Below are 20,000 nucleotides of genomic sequence, written 5' to 3'. Positions count from 1 at the left end.
GCAGCAGCACATGGTACCAACAAACTAACAACTGCTAAACTAAAGCCAGTAAAGGAACCTAGACAGCATAGAATATGGAACAGATGACATATGGAAAACCACGTTGGTTTCAAGAAAAACAGTGATTATGATGGTAAAACTGAAAATGAAAGTCAATAAGTGCTCCCTTCAGCTTATTTGGCTTCTTAATAAAAGTAAAATCTTCTCACGATCTCTCTCACACTCTCCTCTCTCTGGCTCTGACACACACACACACACACACACACGCGTGCGCGCACACACACGGACACACACAACCTGATCCATAACATCCCTCGCTGTGCCAAGGCATCAGTGCGCATGGATGCACAGGATGTGTCACACATGAAACAATATGCTGCCAGATATTAGTAGTCAAATTCTCCTGAGAAAATAAAAAAAATTACCTTCCAAATGTTGTCCTCTTGAAGTCCATCTCGTGCGTATGGACTCTGTGCGCGCGCGCGTTGGTGCGCTCTATTTGCTAACTTACAGCACACCAGCGAGCGTCCTCTCCTCCTACGGATCCCCCATTCCGGATGTCCCACCGTCGCGCGTGAAAACATGAACACATAAAGTCCGACAGGGACATCGACCCTCCAGGGTCAGCTGCACACAAATACACGACTTTATCTAAAGTGTCGGGACATCTCCGGTGGTCAAATAACGAGCCATCCCGGTGGGAACACGGAGGCGATGCGTGAGGGGAAACTGTACAGAGATTTTTTTCGGAGTCTCAGATGTGTTTGCAGGATGTACCGCGGGACTGGGTCAGTAACCCCTCCCCTCCCCTCCCTTCCCCTTTTCCCCTATCCAGGCTGATGATAACACAAACAGAAAACGCTCCCAACAACACAACTCTATCTCCTGCCTCACTTTTCCTTTTTAACTGGCTCTATGCTGGGCCATTTAAATAATGTTAGAACATAAAACCTGCAGGAAAACCTAAGCAAATGATTTCATGACTTTGAGAAAGTTATTCATGTTTTAGGGGGTGGGAAAACAGCGTGAAGACACACTGGTAGGTAAAAAGCTCAAAAAATAAAAAATAAAACTACAGTCTGCAACAGGGCACAGTTGATATAAGAAATCCAAGGTTCTCCAAACGCGCCACATAGAAAACATCGAAACCGGGTTCTCTCATTATGTGGATGTCTCAAATTGTTTTATTATTTAGGTGAAATTATGTATTCTGCACATTTTAATTAATGCTGGAAAGTGATTATAGATTTAATCAAAGACTGTACTGAAGTACAATATAAGGTACTTGTTATTCACTTGAGTATTTACAGTTGACAGCCTGACCCCTGGGTTGGGAACCACTGGACTATCGACCTGCTGAAACAATAAACCACACAGTTAGAGAACTACCTTTGCAAGGTGAGCCACATTTTGGCTCAATGATGTTTCAAGCCCCCAACATGTCCTGTTTTTACATTGAAGCATGTAAACATTTTCTAGTAAAAACCAAAAATACAAATCTGAATATGAAATTTATTTTTAGAATTCATTTCCCCTTGAACGTATTGATGGGGATTGTCTTCCCTGCACTGTCAGGTATCAACAAGAAGAGTCCTTTATATCTTTATAGGTCTGAAAGTAGTCTAATGTAGCCTAAATATTGTAAATAAAATGATAACTACATAAGAATAAGCCTAAGTCTAATATTGCCTCAAAGTGTACCTTGTAGAATGTTAACAACCCTCTATTCCCACAAAAAAGTAAAGAGGTCTGGTCTGGAAATCTACACTTTGATATGTGAGTTTTCAAACCAAAAGAAGACAACGGGGCTAAAAGGTAAATTATTTAATGTGTCAAAAGGATCAGTCTGGAACTACAGCAGCTACAGATAACAGAGGACCAGCAGGGACAGAAGACAGATGCTGTTTATTGGTACTTCAACTGAAATGGTCGATCTTTGTAGCCTTGTAACATGTACTACTGCTTGGTCTGCAGTGCCTTTATCTTCTGATAATAAAAAAGGAAGCATGACCCCCTCTCTCTCTCTCTCTCTCAATTTAATTTTGTAAATCCACTCATGGTTCCTTTTGCAAAACATACACTAAAACTGAATAGAAAATTAAATATTACCCAACAATAACATTGAGCCAGCATAGGCCCTTTGATGCACTGGGCAGCAGCTGTGTGAGACAGAACAGATACATTATGCAAACACACACAAACGCACGCACACACACATACACACATCCAAACAAGATTCCACGGTTCAAACTGAAGCATGTTACACATTCACCCCTGGCTGTGTTCAGAGATAAAGGTCAGAATATCAACAGCGGCCAGCCGAGCATATTTGTACAGCGTCTATAGCGTATTCCCAATGCACTGTAGGTCCAACTGTGCATGTAAAAATGTAGTCTATTTGTAGTGATTACTTTTGAATAGTTGAACAGCATGTAGACTAACTTCTAGTTAGATCCAAAAACTAAACCTAAAAGACACATAGCCTATCTCTAATATTCCTGTGTGGACCCATATTTGTGGTGCTCCAGTGTTTATAACATTTTCCACCTCTTAGCATCTTATCATCGCCGTAAATAAAATGAACTTTTTTTTCTACGAGCTGGGTATGCAGTTTTGCTATGTATTTCACAAATCCTCGCTTTCGGCTCTCTGTCCATCGTATTTATTTGGAAGCTATGGCTTCTGTAAACCAAAGGCCAGGACAGTGTGTTGGAGCTCTGCCTGTGCTGACAAACCTCTGGGGGAGAGGCCGACATGCAATCACTGAAAACAGTCAACTGGACCAAAGGACACTGCTGGCACAGAATCACAAGCAACCAGGAGCAAACACACAACTTAGGTGATCTTTTTAACTAAAGGGATGGTTTTTTTACAGATGAAATTATCAAAAAGAAATGTATCTGTATAGCATCTTTAGTAGGTCATTGTTCTGCTTAAAGGTGCTGTAATAACCCAATAATTAAGGTTTAAAGGTCCCATGACATGGTGCTCTTTGGATGCTTTTATATAGGCCTTAGTGGTCCCCTAATACGGTATTTGAAGTCTCTTTCCCAAAATCCAGCCTTGGTGCAGAATTACAGCCACTAGAGCATGTCCCAAAATAAATTTTCCCTGCGACGTGCCGTTTCTGTGTCTGTAGTAAAGCACGGGTACCCTCACTGAACCCAACGGGTCCCAACAATACCCGACAGGCTGGGCTGGGGTCGGTCAGATGTTTAGAAATTATGGTCGGGTTCAGGTCGGGCTCGGTAACATCAACGCAATAAGGCATTTGTTGTAAAATGGTGCTGGGGATCCTTTAAGATAACTCAGTGCGTGTGTGGGTGTGTGGAAAGTGGGCAGAAGAGAGAGAGAAAGAGAAAGCAGACGTGTTGATGCGATGGGAGCAGAGCTGGTGGAACAAGTTTAAGTTTTGTACACCGTGTGTGCAGTCACTCAGATTTTAGAGACAGACATTTAGAGAGTCCACTGCCTTTTGGGTCAATAAAGCACTTGTTAATACTTCCTAAAACACATACGTAGGAATTGACTGTCAAGGACAACAAAGGCTCATCACAGTGGGGTCATTTATTCTCAGTGCAGCTGAGCTTGTGTGGTTTTCTCTTTTGTTGCAGCTTCTTCTTGGTTTGTTTCTTTTTTTACACTTTTTGCCAACAGATAGTGCCGCTTCTTTATCCATCTTTTTGTCTGGGATATCCTCACCCAGGATGAGCAGCTGTCTGTCTCCGTCATTCTGTTGTTATCTCTTAACTAAATCTGTATCGTTCACAATCCTACTCTGACATGCTCAGATTTACACCTTAAACTGAAACTCATGCGTAGAGAGAGAAACTGTGACTCACCCCCTCCCCCACAGTCGACATCTCAGATCACTAACGGTTTCCTTGTCATCCCACGCCTCACGCTGGATGCCCTTGCCACCACAGTCATTATTTGAGGGTTAGGTTTTGATTTATTCATTTCAAAGACAGTTCACGTAAAAAGACAGGCCATTCAGAAAATAATCAACATGTTGCCGCTGAACAACAGCGCTCGTGAAATGAATAGATTTAGGAGGTTACAAAAGCGGTCATAAATGGAATTTATATGGAGATATCTAACTTCATTTATAACTTTCAATAACACTGTGTACAACCCAGTTTTATGCAACTGACAGATTAGGATACATGTACAATGCAAGCACATACACATACATATTTACATATTGGGACACACATTTAGATTTGATGTCATCACACATATTAAAAAGACACGTGCTCTAGTAAAAACAAGTGGTTTTGTTCAAATAACATAATATGTATGTAGGCATGCATTATTTGCAATATACACCTCTTTGTTCACCAAAATTTACTTTGTTTGTGCAACCACATACAGTTTTCACTTTTGCTAAATATTTTAAAAATGTAGTAATGTTACATTATTCTTTGTATCACCTAAGACATATATTCTATAGGCTAGCAGGGAAGAAAGAATTGTCACATGGCACATCACACAGCCTATATAAATGGATATGATACTTTCCAAATTACAGTACATATATTACAATGTAATCCATATATTACTGACACATCTGTGACTGTAATTTACCCTTGTATAATAGAATATCAGCACATCAGCACAAACAGGGATATGTACTATTTTAATAGAGGCATATGTCAATCCAGAGCAGCACAGCAGAAGGACATGAGTGACAGGTTAGCAGTTGCTCTTGCATTGACACAAAATGTTCATGGAGCTGGATGAAAATTAAACTTTTTGTTTAGAAAACCAACAACAGTTTGTGTGTTTGTGACTAGTAGTAATCGTATGACTAAGTCTCTTTTTGCTGTAGAAAGAACAGAACGAGATAGAAAGTGCACAGTACAGTTTTGTTTTGTCCATTTATAATAATGTAGGCCATGTGATGTAATAATTATATACCATGCTGAGCCAAGCTGTACAATGTTAAAGCTTAATATGGAAAGCAGAATGTGGAGATATTTCAATAAGTGATGGGTGGTTGGAGTAGTTTTACAAATTGTAAAGTGCAAACTGCACAAAACAACTATAACCATTAGTATTTCATTGTAGCCTTCAGTCAAGAGAAGGGACTGGCCAATAGTGTAAATGGTATGTTTAATAAGTACAAAATATTTCAAATCTAGGCTACCAATCAGGATAGAATGTGCAGTTTGCCCGTTCATGTTATTTACACATTATGACAATGGGTGCCGCTGTTACATCAGATCATTACTGCCTCACATGACTGTACAGTGTTTCCAACTGTGTTTGCTCCGGCTGTCTTTCTTCCGTTGAGCCGAGATATCAAACTAAAGAAATATACAGTCATATCATATCGTTGATGTTCTGTTGTTGTTTTCATCATCGAAACTCAAAACTGTCCTGGCTCTTTAAAGGTACCGAACGCTGCGTCCTCAGAGCATGCGCAGTAAGGGGGGGCAACAGCCCCAATGAAAAACAACAACAATCACTACAGCGGGGCTAGGAAAAAGAGATGGCTCCTTGAAGCTCAACACGTCTGGCCCTTGTTACAGTATCTTATCCCAGCCAATTTGCTGCTATTTCTAGCGAAGCTTTATACGTCAATGGTGCCGAGCCCATGAACTTGGCCAGTCAAAGTGGGGATGCTGGCGGAAGCCAGCTTCTCTTCGCCAACTTTAACCAGGATAACACGTAAGACTGGGCCGGGGAGAGTGTCTGGGGATCCGATGGCCTGTGCTGTCAAGCTAGCTGTCGTTAGCTAGCTCGGTATGGACTTATCTGAACGCCTCACGGAGTGACAGGGCTCGATGAGAAATAGTCTGGGTGTAATTTCTCACAATATAAATTACTACCCATACATGCAAATGTTTGCTAAAGTTAGCTAAGTAAACGGTCCGGTTGACGCTCGGCTACGTGTTACTTCACCCGTCACTAGCATAGCTTTCTAGCTAACATGATGCTAGCTACTTTAGCCACAACACACATGTAACGTCAGGCTAGATGTCATGTAAGTTATTGGGGGGGGGTTGGGTTGGTAACTATTGTTGTGATTAACAAACTGAATTGTATAACATAGACATAGCTGAAGTCTATGTGGTTTTCAAGTTTTGGGCGCAAGCGCTAATGGCTGTTATTGTTTACGAATGGCGCTACAGTTAGTGACTGTGTGACAATGCTGTCACGTTAACAGGCGCACACTGTTTTTTGAGACATACTTTAATAAATACCGTTGTGTTAAACGAAGGGGCACTCCGCTAAATTTACTTCTGACTGCACTAGACCGCAGAGGCCTCTTATTGCAAAACTGCTTCAGTCGTGTGATCCCTGTCACAATGTCAGTGCATCCAGTGACGCCAAAACCACTGGAAATAGACTTTAACAGGCTCATCCCAGTTTGAAACGCCTCTGCGAACTGTTATAACGACAGTGGAGTCATGTATCCTGTGTGAGTGTGTGTGTGTATTGTTGTAATAACATGCTGATGCTCTCAATGATTGTTCAATGCTTGTGTCTATTTTTGTCATTTATGTAGGTCCTTAGCTGTTGGCACCAAATCAGGATACAAGTTTTTCTCCCTGTCCTCTGTGGACAAATTGGAGCAGATATATGAATGTAGTAAGTATTGCCTAAGGTCTATCGTTACTTTCTGATGCCCCTCTCTCCACTTGTCTGTCACATGCTGTCTAGACACAATCACTGCACCATTAGGGCGTTGCTGTTACTTTAAATATTAATAAAGTTTGTCAGCACTTTTTTTACAACACCCGTGTGCTGAAACATCACGAGTGCTCCTCGTTTTTAGATTTACATAATTTATACTATACCTGTGAACTATCCATGTGTGCTCACATTTATATTTTTTGATAATCCTGTTCAATTTGAATAGCCAGTGCAATAGCAGGTGGTAGGAGACTCAGGTTGTGTGGTAAGAGACGGAAAAGTGTTTTGGCCCAGTTAGTGCAACTGTCTATAATTCATGAACCCAGCCTTTGCTCAGTAAGTTAATTGAACATACACAGTGTGCTTAAAGTTTTTGCCGGTGTGTTCAGGAACAAGAAAACCTCTGTGAATAAGCTTTCTGCCCAAATGATGTTGATATAATGCTTTTCATTTGCATCACTTCGTTCCCTAAATATTGCAGTGGACACTGCCAATAAAGGCAGCTAGTAAGAGATGACAGGATGCCACAGAGTGAACATTGTGAAGTCATGATTTGTGTGTGTGTTCCTGCAGCGGATACGGAGGATGTGTGTATTGTGGAGCGTCTGTTCTCCAGCAGCCTGGTGGCCATCGTCAGCCTGAAGGCCCCCAGGAAACTCAAAGTCTGTCACTTCAAGAAGGGAACCGAGATTTGCAACTACTCCTATTCCAACACTATACTGGCTGTCAAGCTCAACAGACAGGTAGGAAGATGAGGGCAAATAATTACCTGTCTGCCAGACGTTCTGTCCCACGCATTTCCTTTTGAAATAGTCACATATTCATCAAACAACAGAATATGTATACTGTTTATCTTGTGCAAATGCCATAGTTGGCTAATGCATCAGGACAGCAACATGTCTTATCTTGTTAGTGTTTGCCTTTGACAGTGTTGTTGTGTGCTTCCTGTGCAGAGGCTGATTGTGTGTCTGGAGGAGTCACTTTACATTCACAACATCCGAGACATGAAAGTGCTGCACACTATCAGAGAAACTCCACCCAACCCTTCAGGTGAGTCGGAAGAACGATGAGAAGTATCTCAACATAGTATGTGTATAGTGTGCGTGATACACGATATTAAAATGCTCAAAGGAGGAAAAATCCTAGAAAAATACCGGGAAAGGGTTTTTCCTTTTTAGTAAATGATGTGCTCAAACTGAAACCTAAAACATCTTTCCTCAGCCCTTGGTTTTTATTACATGTTTATTTTTAAGCTCACAGTTAACTCCGTTTGGTTAGCTGTTGGCCCAAAGGCTGAAAACCGTCACCGTGGTATACACCCACTGAACAAACACCCACTCATGCTGTCAGAACTATTAAACCATTAGATGATTGTAGTCTCTTTATGTACTTGAGTCATTCTTTCAGTTTCACTCATTGTCACGTTCAGATAAATGTGCTCCTGTTGGAATCTTATTTACCTTTCATTCTTTGGCTTTTGTTGTTAATTAGTATGTATCTGTGCTAATATTCCTCCAGGATTGTGCGCCCTATCCATCAGCAATGATAACTGTTATCTGGCTTACCCAGGCAGTGCCACGATAGGAGAAGTTCAAGTGTTTGACACGGTCAACCTGGTAGGTGATCACCAACACAGTAAAGCTGGACTATCTTTCTTTCATAAAGCCCTTTTATATATATTTCTTTCAGGCCAACCTTTTCCTCCTCATCTCGTATTTTCTTCCTTAGCATTTTCTATCATACATAACAAAACAAATACCTGTTGAAGTACAGCTGAGGGGCTGTTTCCATTGCTTATGAAATTGCATATAAAAGAAATGTAAATTGTCCGTTGAGACTCTGTACTCACTATTCTGACAGCCAGTGTTTACTATCATCAGTCACAGCTGATTCTCACCATTCCTTTGTCTTTTTGTAGCGCGTCTCTAACAAGTGTCTGTACGTGTTTTCCAGCGAGCGGCTAATATGATTCCAGCGCACGACAGCCCATTAGCGGCTCTGGCTTTCGATGCCAGTGGAACCAAACTGGCCACAGCCTCAGAGAAGGTAACACGGTTACTGTACAGTATATTAGCACAGTGTCTGTGTGGCTTATCTTTGCATGATTTAGTTTTCTGCCTGAGCAAATACAGATCACTGTTGTTGCTTTGCCTCCAAGTTTTGTCATCCTCTGTGTATCTTTTACGTCCTCCCAGGGCACAGTCATTCGTGTCTTCTCAATCCCGGAGGGACAGAAGCTCTTTGAGTTTCGAAGAGGAGTCAAGAGGTAGTTTGTTGAATGATGTACTAAAGTTCCAAAATTAAAGCTGTTTCACTCTGGATGTACTAACATGATTTAGTATTTGTGTCTGTGCATGTGTTCGTGTGTACTGTATATCAGCGATCACCTGCTTCCCTGTCCATGCCTGTTTCTTATCTTAGGTGTGTTAGCATCTGCTCATTGGCGTTTAGTATGGAAGGCCTGTACCTGTCGGCCTCCAGCAACACAGAGACGGTCCATATCTTCAAATTAGAGACGCAGAAGGAGAAGTATGTGTACGTACATTTTTCTGTCTCAGTCCTATTACGTCAGATTTAAAAAAGAAAAAATGTTTCTGAGGATTGCGATTTCCTTCCCATTTACTTGTGCTTCATGCTCCTCAGAGAAACCAAGGATTCTCACGTTCTGTGTGTCTGTGTCTGTGTGTCTGTGTCTGTGTCTGTGTGTGTGTGTGTGTAGGCCAGCAGAGGAGCCCACCACATGGGGAGGGTACCTGGGCAAGGTCCTGATGGCGTCCACCACCTACCTGCCTTCTCAGGTGACGGAAATGTTCACCCAGGGAAGAGCCTTCGCCACTGTGCGCCTGCCCTTCTGCGGACATAAGAACATCTGCGCCTTAGCTGTGTGAGTACACACACACACACACACACACACACACATCTATATGCACACATGGAATATGTATGTACACATACAACAGTGTTTTTGTTTTGTTGTTTAAATCCGTCATGTGTGATGTTTGAAATTCAGTTGATGTCACTCTGACAAATAATGTCTTGCTATTGCTGTTAATGCAATGTAGTTTACTACTTCTATAAAATAGGAATCTCTTTACATTCTGGGGCCCTGGATTTTATCCGATATATTACCCAATGGGTATAGCACATTTTTTAATAAACTACGAGGCGTCTTAATGACCGTTGTGTTATATTAGTGTGTAATAGAGATGATGAGAAAGCGCTACAGATCCTTACCTCAGCCAAAGAAAACTGTAATTCAAACACAGTGTCAGCAGTTGCAACTACCTACCAAGCCATGCTAGCTAAATGCAATCTATAATCAAGCAGGTTCTTTATGTTGTTGTTTTTTTATTGTGTAAAATCAGGATTCAGAAGATTCCCAGGTTGTTGGTGGCAGCATCAGATGGTTACCTGTATCTGTACAACCTGGATCCACAAGAGGGAGGGGAATGCACACTTATGAAGCAGCACAGGTAACGCACCGTCCATAGCGCAAATCCATAGCGAATGTGGTAGATGCACGGGTCACTGAATACTATAATTTGAAGTTTTACACAACCAACAGCCTGAATTTTGAGATTTGTACTGAGAGTTTCTGTTACTGGATCCCCTCAGGTTAGACGGCAGTGCTGAGCCAGCCAATGAGATTCTTGATCAGTCTCATGAGCGCCCCCTCGTGGCCCAAACCTACAGTGCTGCTGTCACCAAAGGTATGTCCCACAAACCTTCACAAGTAATACTTCATTTTACAGGTCCTTCATTTCCTTCTGTGTTTCTTCCCAGGGAGTTTGGTGGATGTCATTTTGTAGTTGTAGGAAGTATTTGTGTTGCTTTTACAAGCAGGACTTATATATTTCCAAATGAATTATACTTATATAAGACAATTTTCTGATTGAACATTGTGACAATCCTGTGGTTGTGTGTTTATTCTTCTTCCATTCTATTCACATCTACTGCTTCTATTCTCCTATATTTTGAATTGTATGCTTTCCTTTGGACACATTTAACATTGAATTAGGGAATAACAGACATGTAATATAAGACTTTGCAGTGTTTTGTTGTAATCAGGTTGAAGAGGAAGTTTAGCAATAAATGCTTAATCTCTGGCAAAATGTATGGCAAGGTACGAGGCTCAAATTTAAGGTCATCGTCAGCTATTGAGTTGCAGTAATTTCAGGAAGAACAACAAGAAAAAATCTTTCTTCATGACATTGGACTTTGTTACAGAATGTAGTGTGCAAAGTTGTTTGTTTTGGTATTTGACCTTTGACCTCTTGTTTCCTAGGTTACTGCGAAGAGCAGGGCGCTGTGGGAGGAGCGGGGCTTGAAGATGACCTCAACGACTTGCGCTTAGAGGAAGAGAACGAGCAACCGCCGCTCATCCTTGAAACTGACTGACTGACTGACCTGACGGACGGCTGTACCCACCAATCAGAGGGCTCCTCTGGTGCTGCTATGAACATGTGACACAAGGGGGGGGCAGGATCAGAGACAGGGGAGTTTTTAAAAACGCTCAAACTGTTCAAGAGCCTGTCTTGTCAGTCTTATCTTTGCGTTAGTCTGTTCACATACATCTTGACCTTTTTCTCCCTCCCTCCCTCCTTCCCTCCCTCCTTCCACCACTACCTTTTCCCTCAGTTTGCCTGCGCAGGCCAAACTGAAGCTTTGCATGTACATGTGCCAACTGCTAAAAACATGCTCCAATGTGAAAACGAGTATCTGTGAGTATGTGTGCGTGTGTTGGACGTTTGATTAAAAAAGAAAAAAAAAAAAGTAGCGGTGTCTCCATTTAAGACACACAGACGCAAGCACTGTGTAAAAATGAAAGTGATTGTGTAAGTGCCTCTCTGCTCCAGTGTCAGGGTTTCTTCTGTTTGAGAGGAGGATCTCTCTGCTTAATAAAATCTATTTTCAGTTGTCCGATCTTAATCAAGGGTGTGTACAATCTTGGCTAACCCTTTCCTTTCTCACATACAGTCACACAGTGTCCTGCGAGGAGTGTGGCATCACTCATCTGGCTCACGTGTACCCTCCAAAGAATCATTTAGAAGCCTTTGGCATGAGGCAGAGGTGTTTGCGACCAAGAGTTTGTGTGATTGTGCTGAGAGCTCCTTTGTTTGGATGTGTGGGTGTGCTGGGCATGTACATTAGCAAAACACTGAGTAATTAGTCTGTACTTGTCCCCCCAAGCTCACCTTTACCTCATCCAATCCCCTTCAAGGCCTGCAATCATTGGTTTCTTTTAAACTCTGATATTAATGATATTTTAAATCTACATAATCCTAACCAATGATGTGTCATGCGTAAGAAAACATGCATGGTGTAGTTGATGTGGTACCTTGTCAATACATTGAAGACATTTGGGTGCTGAGGATCATTGAGCAGATCATTTGATAAAGTCAGGAAGTTGTCAGTGATTGGTCTTGAGTGACCTCCTCGTGCACCTCACCCCACTGTATCTCTACTCTGTACATTACTAAATGTGGAGCGATCTCACAGTACCATAGTGTCAGGTAATAACCATGGCATCAAGATCTCTGGGATCTTTGTGCTACTCTGGTGTCAGTGATTGAACTGTGGATTATAATTTGACGGATCTGAAGCTCAGGCTGAGCCTCAGCTGGTCCAGGATGCTGCATGATTCCCCATTAATCCCTTTGATGTCTGAAGACGGTAAATGAGGATCAGCCATGGGATTGTCAGGCCTTTTCTAATGATTTTGTAAAAAATGTGAAACGTTCATCCAAAACTAAAAAGAAAATAAATTCCATGTTGATGTATGAAAGAGGTTTCTTTTGTTCTTGTTACATCGTGGTAACTATCTTATATTCATTATAGGTCAGGAAAATGTCACTTTATTAGGTCTTAAAGTGGCTAGAAATGGTGATAGGTGTAAACCGAGCCCTGGGTATCCTGCTCTGCCTTTGAGAAAATAAAAGCTCAGATGGGCCGTTCTTGAAAAAAGGCAAGGTAACCTTTCCCCTTATGACCTCATAAGGGGAAAGGTTACCTTGCCTTTTGCTGTTTCGCCTGCCCAGAGAATTTGCCCCACGCATGAGAAAGAGAGACATCATGGCTTTGAGACGAGCAAGGTGGCAGTTGGTCAAGTCCACACCCCCAGCTTCCACCTTCACATATGGTTTTAGGGGACCACTAAGGTCTATAGAAAAACATCCAAAGAGCACCATGTCATGGGACCTTAAAGAGATACAATTGTGTTGTACATAGCATCACAGCTTCTATAACTTGAAAATTATTTTTAACTTCATCCCAGATCAAATTCAATAAACAGGCAACACATTTAAACATGAATTAACTGATTTTAGCCACTTGGGGACAGTGCTACAAGCTGTAAACACAACACTAAAATATTATCCCATTTTAAGTTGATATTGTTAGCAAAAAGCGACTTATTTACACAACCAGCAGACACTGAGCAACATTAGAATTCACTTGATGAATGTTAATTCAATATTTACTCTCCTTTTACCTCTGTTTTAATCTTAACCCACTCCAGAGGGATACCTGGCTCTTTAGCTGCTAAATGCTCAGCTGTGTTAGCTAGCAAGTCGCTTATTTTGTCCATCTGCCATTTTGTCATGTGCAGCCAGTATGAAGTGATTTTAACAGAACTTTCTTGTTAACAAAAATAGCAATGCCAATGAGAGGGTTTAGACTGAATTAAACCAGTGCCCTGAAAGAAGGTTAAAATCCCCTTAATGCTATGCGAGGAACCGTGTCACTAGGAGTGACCCCTGTCACATTACACATGTACATTTGAGCCATTGTTAATATAGGAACATTATTTAGAGAGGCCTGGTGTCACAATCAAATGTCTGTGTAACCACATTATCACAGACCTCAGGCCATTTTTGCCCCATGTTTACCTCACAGATTAAAGGCTAAATATTCGAAAACGCTACAGTCTTGATGCAGGATGTGCTTCATTAAGTTCACTTCCTCTGAATAAGCCACAGACCTTTTTGCTCATTTGCTTGTAGTTTATTAAGACTTTGCAGCCAGTCACTATACACACACACACACACACTTTTAACACATGCAGGAGCGACACGCAGGTGGGCCCTCTATCGTTGACATGAGAGCGCAGCTGCTCCCTCTTCTCCCCCCGGTGTAGAGGCACTATCTGAGATCATGCAAAGCACACACACACACACACATACACACTTATAAACAATGTGGGATCCAATCAAAGCACTTTACAGAACCATTAGAGCAACGATCACATCACCAAAGCTCTGTACCTGACAGTTGTTCCACATAAAAACACTTTTAACACTTTTACATTCAAAGCCTGCAGATCCATACAGTACATTCAAGGCATGCTAACAGTACTTAACCTACTTAGCATGCAGGCTAAAACCGACTAGTACAGGTGAAGTGACTAATCCTAAGACTACGTTGATTAAGACTTTTAGTGATGTTAAAGACTCTTTAATTATAAGACTTTGTAAGTAGCTCTGTCTAGGCCTTTTTAAGACTTTCCCCAGGGGAGCCTGACCTCATACTTCCTCAGTCAAGTGTCCTCTGGAGGGATGAATGGGTGTGTGTGTCACTCAAAGAACAACAGTGTGTGTCAAAGATGGTATGCTCAGAGAGATGATGCTCCTCTGTGTAATTGCCAACCTGCTAGGCGTGTGTGTATGTGTGTCTCTCTCTTTTCCCTTTTACCCGTCCTGTCCTCCACTGGTAGGCTTAGTGACCTGGACGATCTCCACCGAGGTGAAGCCCTTTTTGGTGGAGGCTCGGTTCCTCATCCTCATTTTATTTAAGGTCATCTCTGCCACTTCTGCACGCTCCTCAGCATCATCCAGCTCATGGATCGTCTTCCTGTATTTAGACAGGCTGCTGTTGGCCTGCTCCTCCTACAGCGAGACAGACAAGACGTTTGTAACATTACAGAATGTCTTCCGCATGCTCTCTACCATGCATGCTTATTGTGGAATTGAATAAAAGTGTACTATTTTTGGATTGACATATTTTCAATATTCTAGCCTCTAATGGGATCTAAGTAGAACAATTAAAAGTGACACAAAAGGAAGTATTTAACATTTTGGGAAGTATGCTTATTCACTTTCTGGTGGACAATAAGATACGGTTATATATAACTCTGAGATATACACTAAAATAACGTTTCTTAATCTTCTTACAATAAACAAACTGAAATGATAAAGGCACTTTAACATTATAAGGTAGTACAAAATGTCGTTGTAAAGATCCCTTAGAACATCACGGAAATTCCAAATCATTACATGTAAGAAGAAAAAGATTATTATTATTTTTGAAATAGTCGTCCTACTCACAGCGTCCTCTATCTGGCGTTTGTAGGACTTGAGCTTGTTCTGGAGTTTCTCCACCAGCTCCTGCATGCGCTGATTGGTCTTGTGGTCCTCCTCCGTCTGGAAGATCAGCTCCTTGAGTCGACGCTCTCCCTTACGGAGGTTTTTCACCGTCTCCGTGTGGCGCTTCTGCTCCTGATCCAGCTCATTCTCCACCTCCTTGATCTAAAGGGGGAAACAAGTTGAACGGTTTAAAGCAGAGATCTTCAACAGGGGGGTCTGGGACCCTTAGCGGGTCCTCAGAGTAACTGCATGTGGGGGGGGGGCTCAAGTTAAGATTTAACTGAAAATATAGTCATAAGTCCAACGTATTATTCGCAAAGATAAATCGGCCTATTTGTGATTTGTTTTTAACGTTGATGATCAGCCTGTAGGTAAAGTAGCCATCCACAGATACAGTTAAGCTTAACGATTGTTTAACATTAAAACGTATAAATACATGAATGTCAATAATTATTTTAAGAAATTGTAAGCACCACAAATAGGTTTGTGTATACACTTTAGGCCCCCCTACATGTTATTGTAGGCCTAGTTTAATATGCAACTTTCCAAAACATTTCCAAACATATGTAGTTTGGGGTCCCTACTCTGTCCCTCTTTCAGCTAATCGAGGCCTTTGGCCTAAAAGACGTTGAAGACCCCTGGTTTAGAGTGAATGAGAGGGCTTCATAGTCACTTTTAAGCCAATGCTGTTTGCCTGCTACCAACCCAGCTCCTCACCCTGGTTTCCAGTTTCTGGATGGTGCGTTTCCCGGCCTTCAGAGCCAGCTGCTCAGCCTCCTCCAGCCTCAGTGTGAGGTCTCGGAGGTTCTGCTCCTGGTTCTTCTTAACCTTCTCCAGGTGGGAGCTCCGGTCCTGCTCCTGTCGAAGCTCCTCACACAGTCGCGTTGCCTGCGGGTAGACACATGAAACATGCACACACGTGATTTATTTTGAACTCAGTACCACCACAAAGAAACTGCAAATGAACATGCATTTGAATTTAAATCTCACCCGTTTCCTGTACATTATGCATGTGTATATTATTATGTATTGACTTTTGGGTGGGGGTTGTGTGTGGTCTTGCAGCTTACATCAGTCACAGCCTTCTTGGCTCTCTCATCAGCAGAGCGAAACTCTGAGATCAGCTCTTCATTCTCACTGGACAGCCGGGTGAGGTCAGTCTCCAATTTTCGCTTCAGGATAGTCAGACTTTGGTTCTAGAGCGAGAAAAATGGATGATAAGTTCTGATAATATGAGGATCCACAAGCAAAAATAGAAATGATTAAGAATTAAGATTAATGGGATTATAAAAAGCAACCACTTCCAATGCGTTCACTGTGTACAATGTGTGTACCTGCATGCTGATCTCACTGAACCTCTCCGTGGTCTCCACCAGCTCTTGCTCGATTAGTTTGCGGGCCCTCTCGGACGCGTCCAGGCCTCCTCTCAGCTCCTCCATCTCTCCCTGCATCAGGCACAGCCGCCGCTCCTGGAGGCTGTACTTCTCCCTCAGCTCGTCGTGTTGACGGGCGTCCTCGTCCATCTGCACCTGCAGATCCTGGATGAGACAAGAGGATTATTGCTGTTTGTTTTTATGAAACCGTGTGGTTTTTCTCAGCAGTTCCTTCAATTACTTTGATCTGCTGCTGCAACTTCTTGAGGGTTTTGACCAGCTCCGTGTTGTTCCTGTTGGCATGCTCCAGCTGGATCTCCATCTCGTTCAAGTCTCCCTCCATCTTCTTCTTCACCCTCAAAGCCTCGGCGCGACCTCTGGCCTCTGCCTCTAGGCTGGCCTGCAGCGACTCCACCGCACGTGCATGGTTCTTTCTACAGGACAGCGGATGGAGTTAAGGACAAGCTGGTTATGAAACACAAATATAAATCTAGTTATTGTTGATCAGCGTGAGCAATGAGTACATTGGTGAATGAAGACTTCTATAGTTAAGTTAGTTTAACGGTTTACGTAAGGGACTGTATCAAAGTGATTATGGGGGACATCAGGTCAAAAAGTTGGAGGGTTATGTTTTTGATTTTTGTCTTATTTTTTTGGATGTTTTTTTGGTTAGAGATTGACAGGAGAGGGTCTTTCATTTTTCCACGCAACAGATTTATATTTTATTTTGCCCTTTTCTGGTGAGAGTACAGTAACAAATGAATAGTTATGTGAAAATAATTTATTGAAATGCAGTGTGTTTGCACCTTGGATGTAATTTTTCCAGATGGCTATGGAAACCTGAGTCAGCTTTAAGAAAAAGGTAAATGTGGATCTTTAGTAACTACGGATTGATAAGAATAACAATCATTTAAATAGAGTATAATCTTACTTTTTAAATAATCCCTAAGGTAATGATACATTTTTAGTGATATATTTTTATCGCATAATGTAGGGTTCTGAACTATTTCTAGGAATTTAGGGTTTGAACCTTTTCTGTGTTTGACCCACTATGTTGTGTTTAACAAATCGGTTTTCTGACCTGGTGACTTCAAACTCTTCCTCCTTCTCGTGGATTCTGCGGTCGATGTCAGCCTTGACCTGAGCAAGCTCCAGCTGCACACGCACCAGCTTACCTTCCTCCCCCTGGACACAAACACACACACACACACACACACACACACACACACACACACACACACACACACACACACACACACACACACACACACACACACACACACACACACACACACACATACATACACACGCATTTGAAAATGGAACTGTACTACGGACAGAGGCCACTGTTTGCGCCAGCATTCAACTTTCCCCATCAATCTTTTCCAAAATCTCTGGTGTACTTGCTGCTGTGTTTAGAGTTGACAGCTCTGCCACTAACACTGCGAGCATTTATGGCTGTCTTTGGGTTGATTGATTGATGGATTTATTGATGGATTGATTGATTTATTGATCTTGTTCAATAAATCCACCAACAGCCAAACCAAACTGGAAATAAATGTTTCTAAAATTCATGCACGTCGTTTTCTTCCCCAGTCAGAACTTACAGATGCCATGTTTTTTTTCTTTCTTCTATTTCCATTCGTCAAATCACAACAGGAGTTATCTCAGGACACTTTACAGATAGAGTAGGTCTAGACCACACTCTATTATTTACAGAGACCCAACAAAATGTCCTTTTTACAGGCAGTAAAATAGGCTCTTTGTACCTCGAGTGCAGCTTCAGTCTCATCCAGAGCCAGCTGCAGCTCCTCCTTCTCCACCTCCAGTTTCTTCTTTGCCTTCTGCAGCTCGTGGACGCTGCGGCCTCCTTCCCCGAGCTGGTCCACCAACTCCTTGATCTCCTCTGTGGGGAGAGAGTGCCCGTTGTCAAGAAAACATGACATAACTCTTTTATTCATTATATATTATATATTCAGTCTATCCTGTTGCTAAACCAAAATCAGAGTGCTGCCAGTCAAGCTCTGGACCTGAGGACATCATGAAACATGTCTCTTGTTCATGGCTGTTCATTTGTTTTCATCTTTGTGTACTATTTGTGTATTTGTTGTCTGGCTCTGTGTGTATTTGTCTTTGTCTCTTGTTTTTTGGGGTAAAGTGAATTTCAGTGTAAACTAACAACAAAGTTGCATTTTATCGTATGAGAGTATACACATGTAATCCGGCTATCTAGCTTGAAGCTTTTTCAGGATATCACCCCATCACACTTTTCCCATTATGGTCTACTGGACAGCAGCATCTGCAGCAGTAAGAAGCTACCTGAGAGGGTTTTGTTTTCCTTGCGGACGGTCTCTATGTGATCCTGGCTCTCCTCGTAGGCCGTCTTAAGCTTGTAAAGCTCCGTCATGTAGGAGCGGCTCTCCTTCTGGCTGTTGTCCAGTTCCAGTTGCAGCTCCTCATTCTTCTGGCTCCACTCGGCCGCCAGCTTGTCAAAAACGCGCTGCTTCTTATCCAGAGCTGCTGCTGCTGCGTTGCACTACCGTCACACAGGCAGAAAGCAAATGAATCTCCCTTTTTGTGATCCTTATTTCTACACATCCACACAACGTTAGATTTTAATAGTGTTATTTCATGAGGATAAGCCCCATGATACAATGACATGGGTGTAAGTGTAACACTAAAGATTCAATATTAGAACTATTTCATTCATTATGAAAGCAAGTATTTTAAGACATGATTCTTTTCCCCTAGCAGAAACATGAGCTTTTGCAGACTGTGTCCTATGTGTCGAGACATATGTACACAGACGTATAGGTGTGTTCGTGTGTGTGTGTGTGTGTGTCTACCCTCTCCAGATCTATGGTGAGGTCTTCCACCTCTCCCTGCAGCCTCAGCTTGACCTTATCCAGGCTGGCAGCTCTGGCTTGTGCCGCCTCCGCTGCCTCCTCAGCCTCCTGCAGACGCACCGCAAGTTTGCGTCTGGAGGAGAGTAGGGCGACGGAAAGAGAGGGAGAGGCCAGCGTTGGATTACATTAAAAAAGTGTCAAGAAAACCACCATGTTTCATTTATACCCAAGTTTTTATTTGATTCACAGGGGTAGTTGCAGAATCGCACAGCTCTGTTGCAGGCTACGTGTACTGCAGGGGGCAGGTGAGATTTCTTTTAAATGTGTTAATTTAAAACATATCAGTCATGCATCATTCCATGAAAAATTATACTATAATAATAAATGTATCTGGTCATGGATTTGACATTTAAAGTAGAGTTGAAGTGTTTTTTCAATTTGAAAATTTGATGTACCTCTTTCTAAAGCCCAACAATGCTTGTGTTGGTCAGGTGGTATTTGGCTCAGAGAATATTCCCAGGTGGGTACATTATGGAAAAAGGTCTGAGAACCACTGCCTATTGAACCTACTTGGTCTCCTCCAGCTCCTCGGTGCGGTGGATGGCGTCCGTCTCATACTTGCTCCTCCAGGAGGTGACGTCGGCGTTGAGCTTGGACACGAGGCGCTGCAGCTCCCCTCGGCCTTCGGACTCCTCCTCCAGCTGCTCCTTCAGCAGGGAGAGGTCGTGGCGAGCGTTGGCCAGGCCCATCACCGCTGTGGTACGGCCCTGCGCGGGGGG

General features: G+C 42.4%; 3 protein-coding genes across 4 annotated transcripts in view; 1 reads left to right on the top strand and 2 right to left on the bottom strand.

The window, feature by feature from the left end:
- The window catches only part of mmd2a (monocyte to macrophage differentiation-associated 2a), a 9,335-nt gene extending 8,554 nt beyond the window's left edge, over positions 1-781 (bottom strand). Inside the window, exon 1 of the mRNA XM_034893790.1 lies at positions 426-781. Coding sequence (XP_034749681.1) covers positions 426-454 — 29 coding nt within the window. The 5' untranslated portion in view covers positions 455-781. The remainder of the gene's footprint in view (positions 1-425) is intronic.
- A 4,628-nt stretch (positions 782-5,409) lies between these two features.
- On the top strand, positions 5,410-11,571 carry wipi2 (WD repeat domain, phosphoinositide interacting 2). 2 transcript variants are annotated; one of them, XM_034893782.1, is made up of 12 exons: positions 5,410-5,673; positions 6,515-6,597; positions 7,216-7,385; positions 7,596-7,692; positions 8,161-8,258; positions 8,596-8,688; positions 8,838-8,908; positions 9,064-9,171; positions 9,362-9,526; positions 10,008-10,115; positions 10,258-10,352; positions 10,928-11,571. In XM_034893782.1, the coding sequence occupies exons 1-12, from the start codon at positions 5,600-5,602 to the stop codon at positions 11,038-11,040; spliced, it is 1,275 nt and encodes a 424-aa protein (XP_034749673.1). In that variant the 5' UTR covers positions 5,410-5,599; the 3' UTR covers positions 11,041-11,571. The 2 variants fall into 2 exon arrangements, with proteins under 2 accessions (XP_034749673.1, XP_034749672.1); XM_034893781.1 differs by having other exon boundaries at positions 9,064-9,177.
- A 2,107-nt stretch (positions 11,572-13,678) lies between these two features.
- Positions 13,679-20,000, bottom strand: part of LOC117957749 (myosin-16-like) — an 18,741-nt gene continuing 12,419 nt past the window's right edge. Inside the window, exons 33-43 of the mRNA XM_034893753.1 lie at positions 19,792-19,988; positions 19,222-19,354; positions 18,695-18,911; positions 18,145-18,281; positions 17,457-17,560; positions 16,617-16,809; positions 16,337-16,540; positions 16,073-16,198; positions 15,720-15,890; positions 14,964-15,164; positions 13,679-14,525 (exon numbers count right to left, since the gene is read on the bottom strand). Of these exons, the coding sequence (XP_034749644.1) occupies positions 14,328-14,525; positions 14,964-15,164; positions 15,720-15,890; positions 16,073-16,198; positions 16,337-16,540; positions 16,617-16,809; positions 17,457-17,560; positions 18,145-18,281; positions 18,695-18,911; positions 19,222-19,354; positions 19,792-19,988 (1,881 nt within the window). The 3' untranslated portion in view covers positions 13,679-14,327. The remainder of the gene's footprint in view (positions 14,526-14,963; positions 15,165-15,719; positions 15,891-16,072; positions 16,199-16,336; positions 16,541-16,616; positions 16,810-17,456; positions 17,561-18,144; positions 18,282-18,694; positions 18,912-19,221; positions 19,355-19,791; positions 19,989-20,000) is intronic.

This window comes from Etheostoma cragini, chromosome 15 (assembly GCF_013103735.1).
Source record: "Etheostoma cragini isolate CJK2018 chromosome 15, CSU_Ecrag_1.0, whole genome shotgun sequence".
Lineage (NCBI taxonomy): Eukaryota > Metazoa > Chordata > Actinopteri > Perciformes > Percidae > Etheostoma > Etheostoma cragini.
This window is presented reverse-complemented; position numbering and strand designations above follow the sequence as displayed.

Excerpts from the sequence above, each read along its gene's own strand:
- wipi2 (XM_034893781.1), top strand. The coding sequence starts at position 5,600 with ATGAACTTGGCCAGTCAAAGTGGGGATGCTGGCGGAAGCCAGCTTCTC. Across the intron at positions 5,674-6,514 it reads AACTTTAACCAGGATAACAC|GTCCTTAGCTGTTGGCACCA; the intron begins GTAAGACTGGGC and ends TCATTTATGTAG. Across the intron at positions 8,259-8,595 it reads TGTTTGACACGGTCAACCTG|CGAGCGGCTAATATGATTCC; the intron begins GTAGGTGATCAC and ends CGTGTTTTCCAG.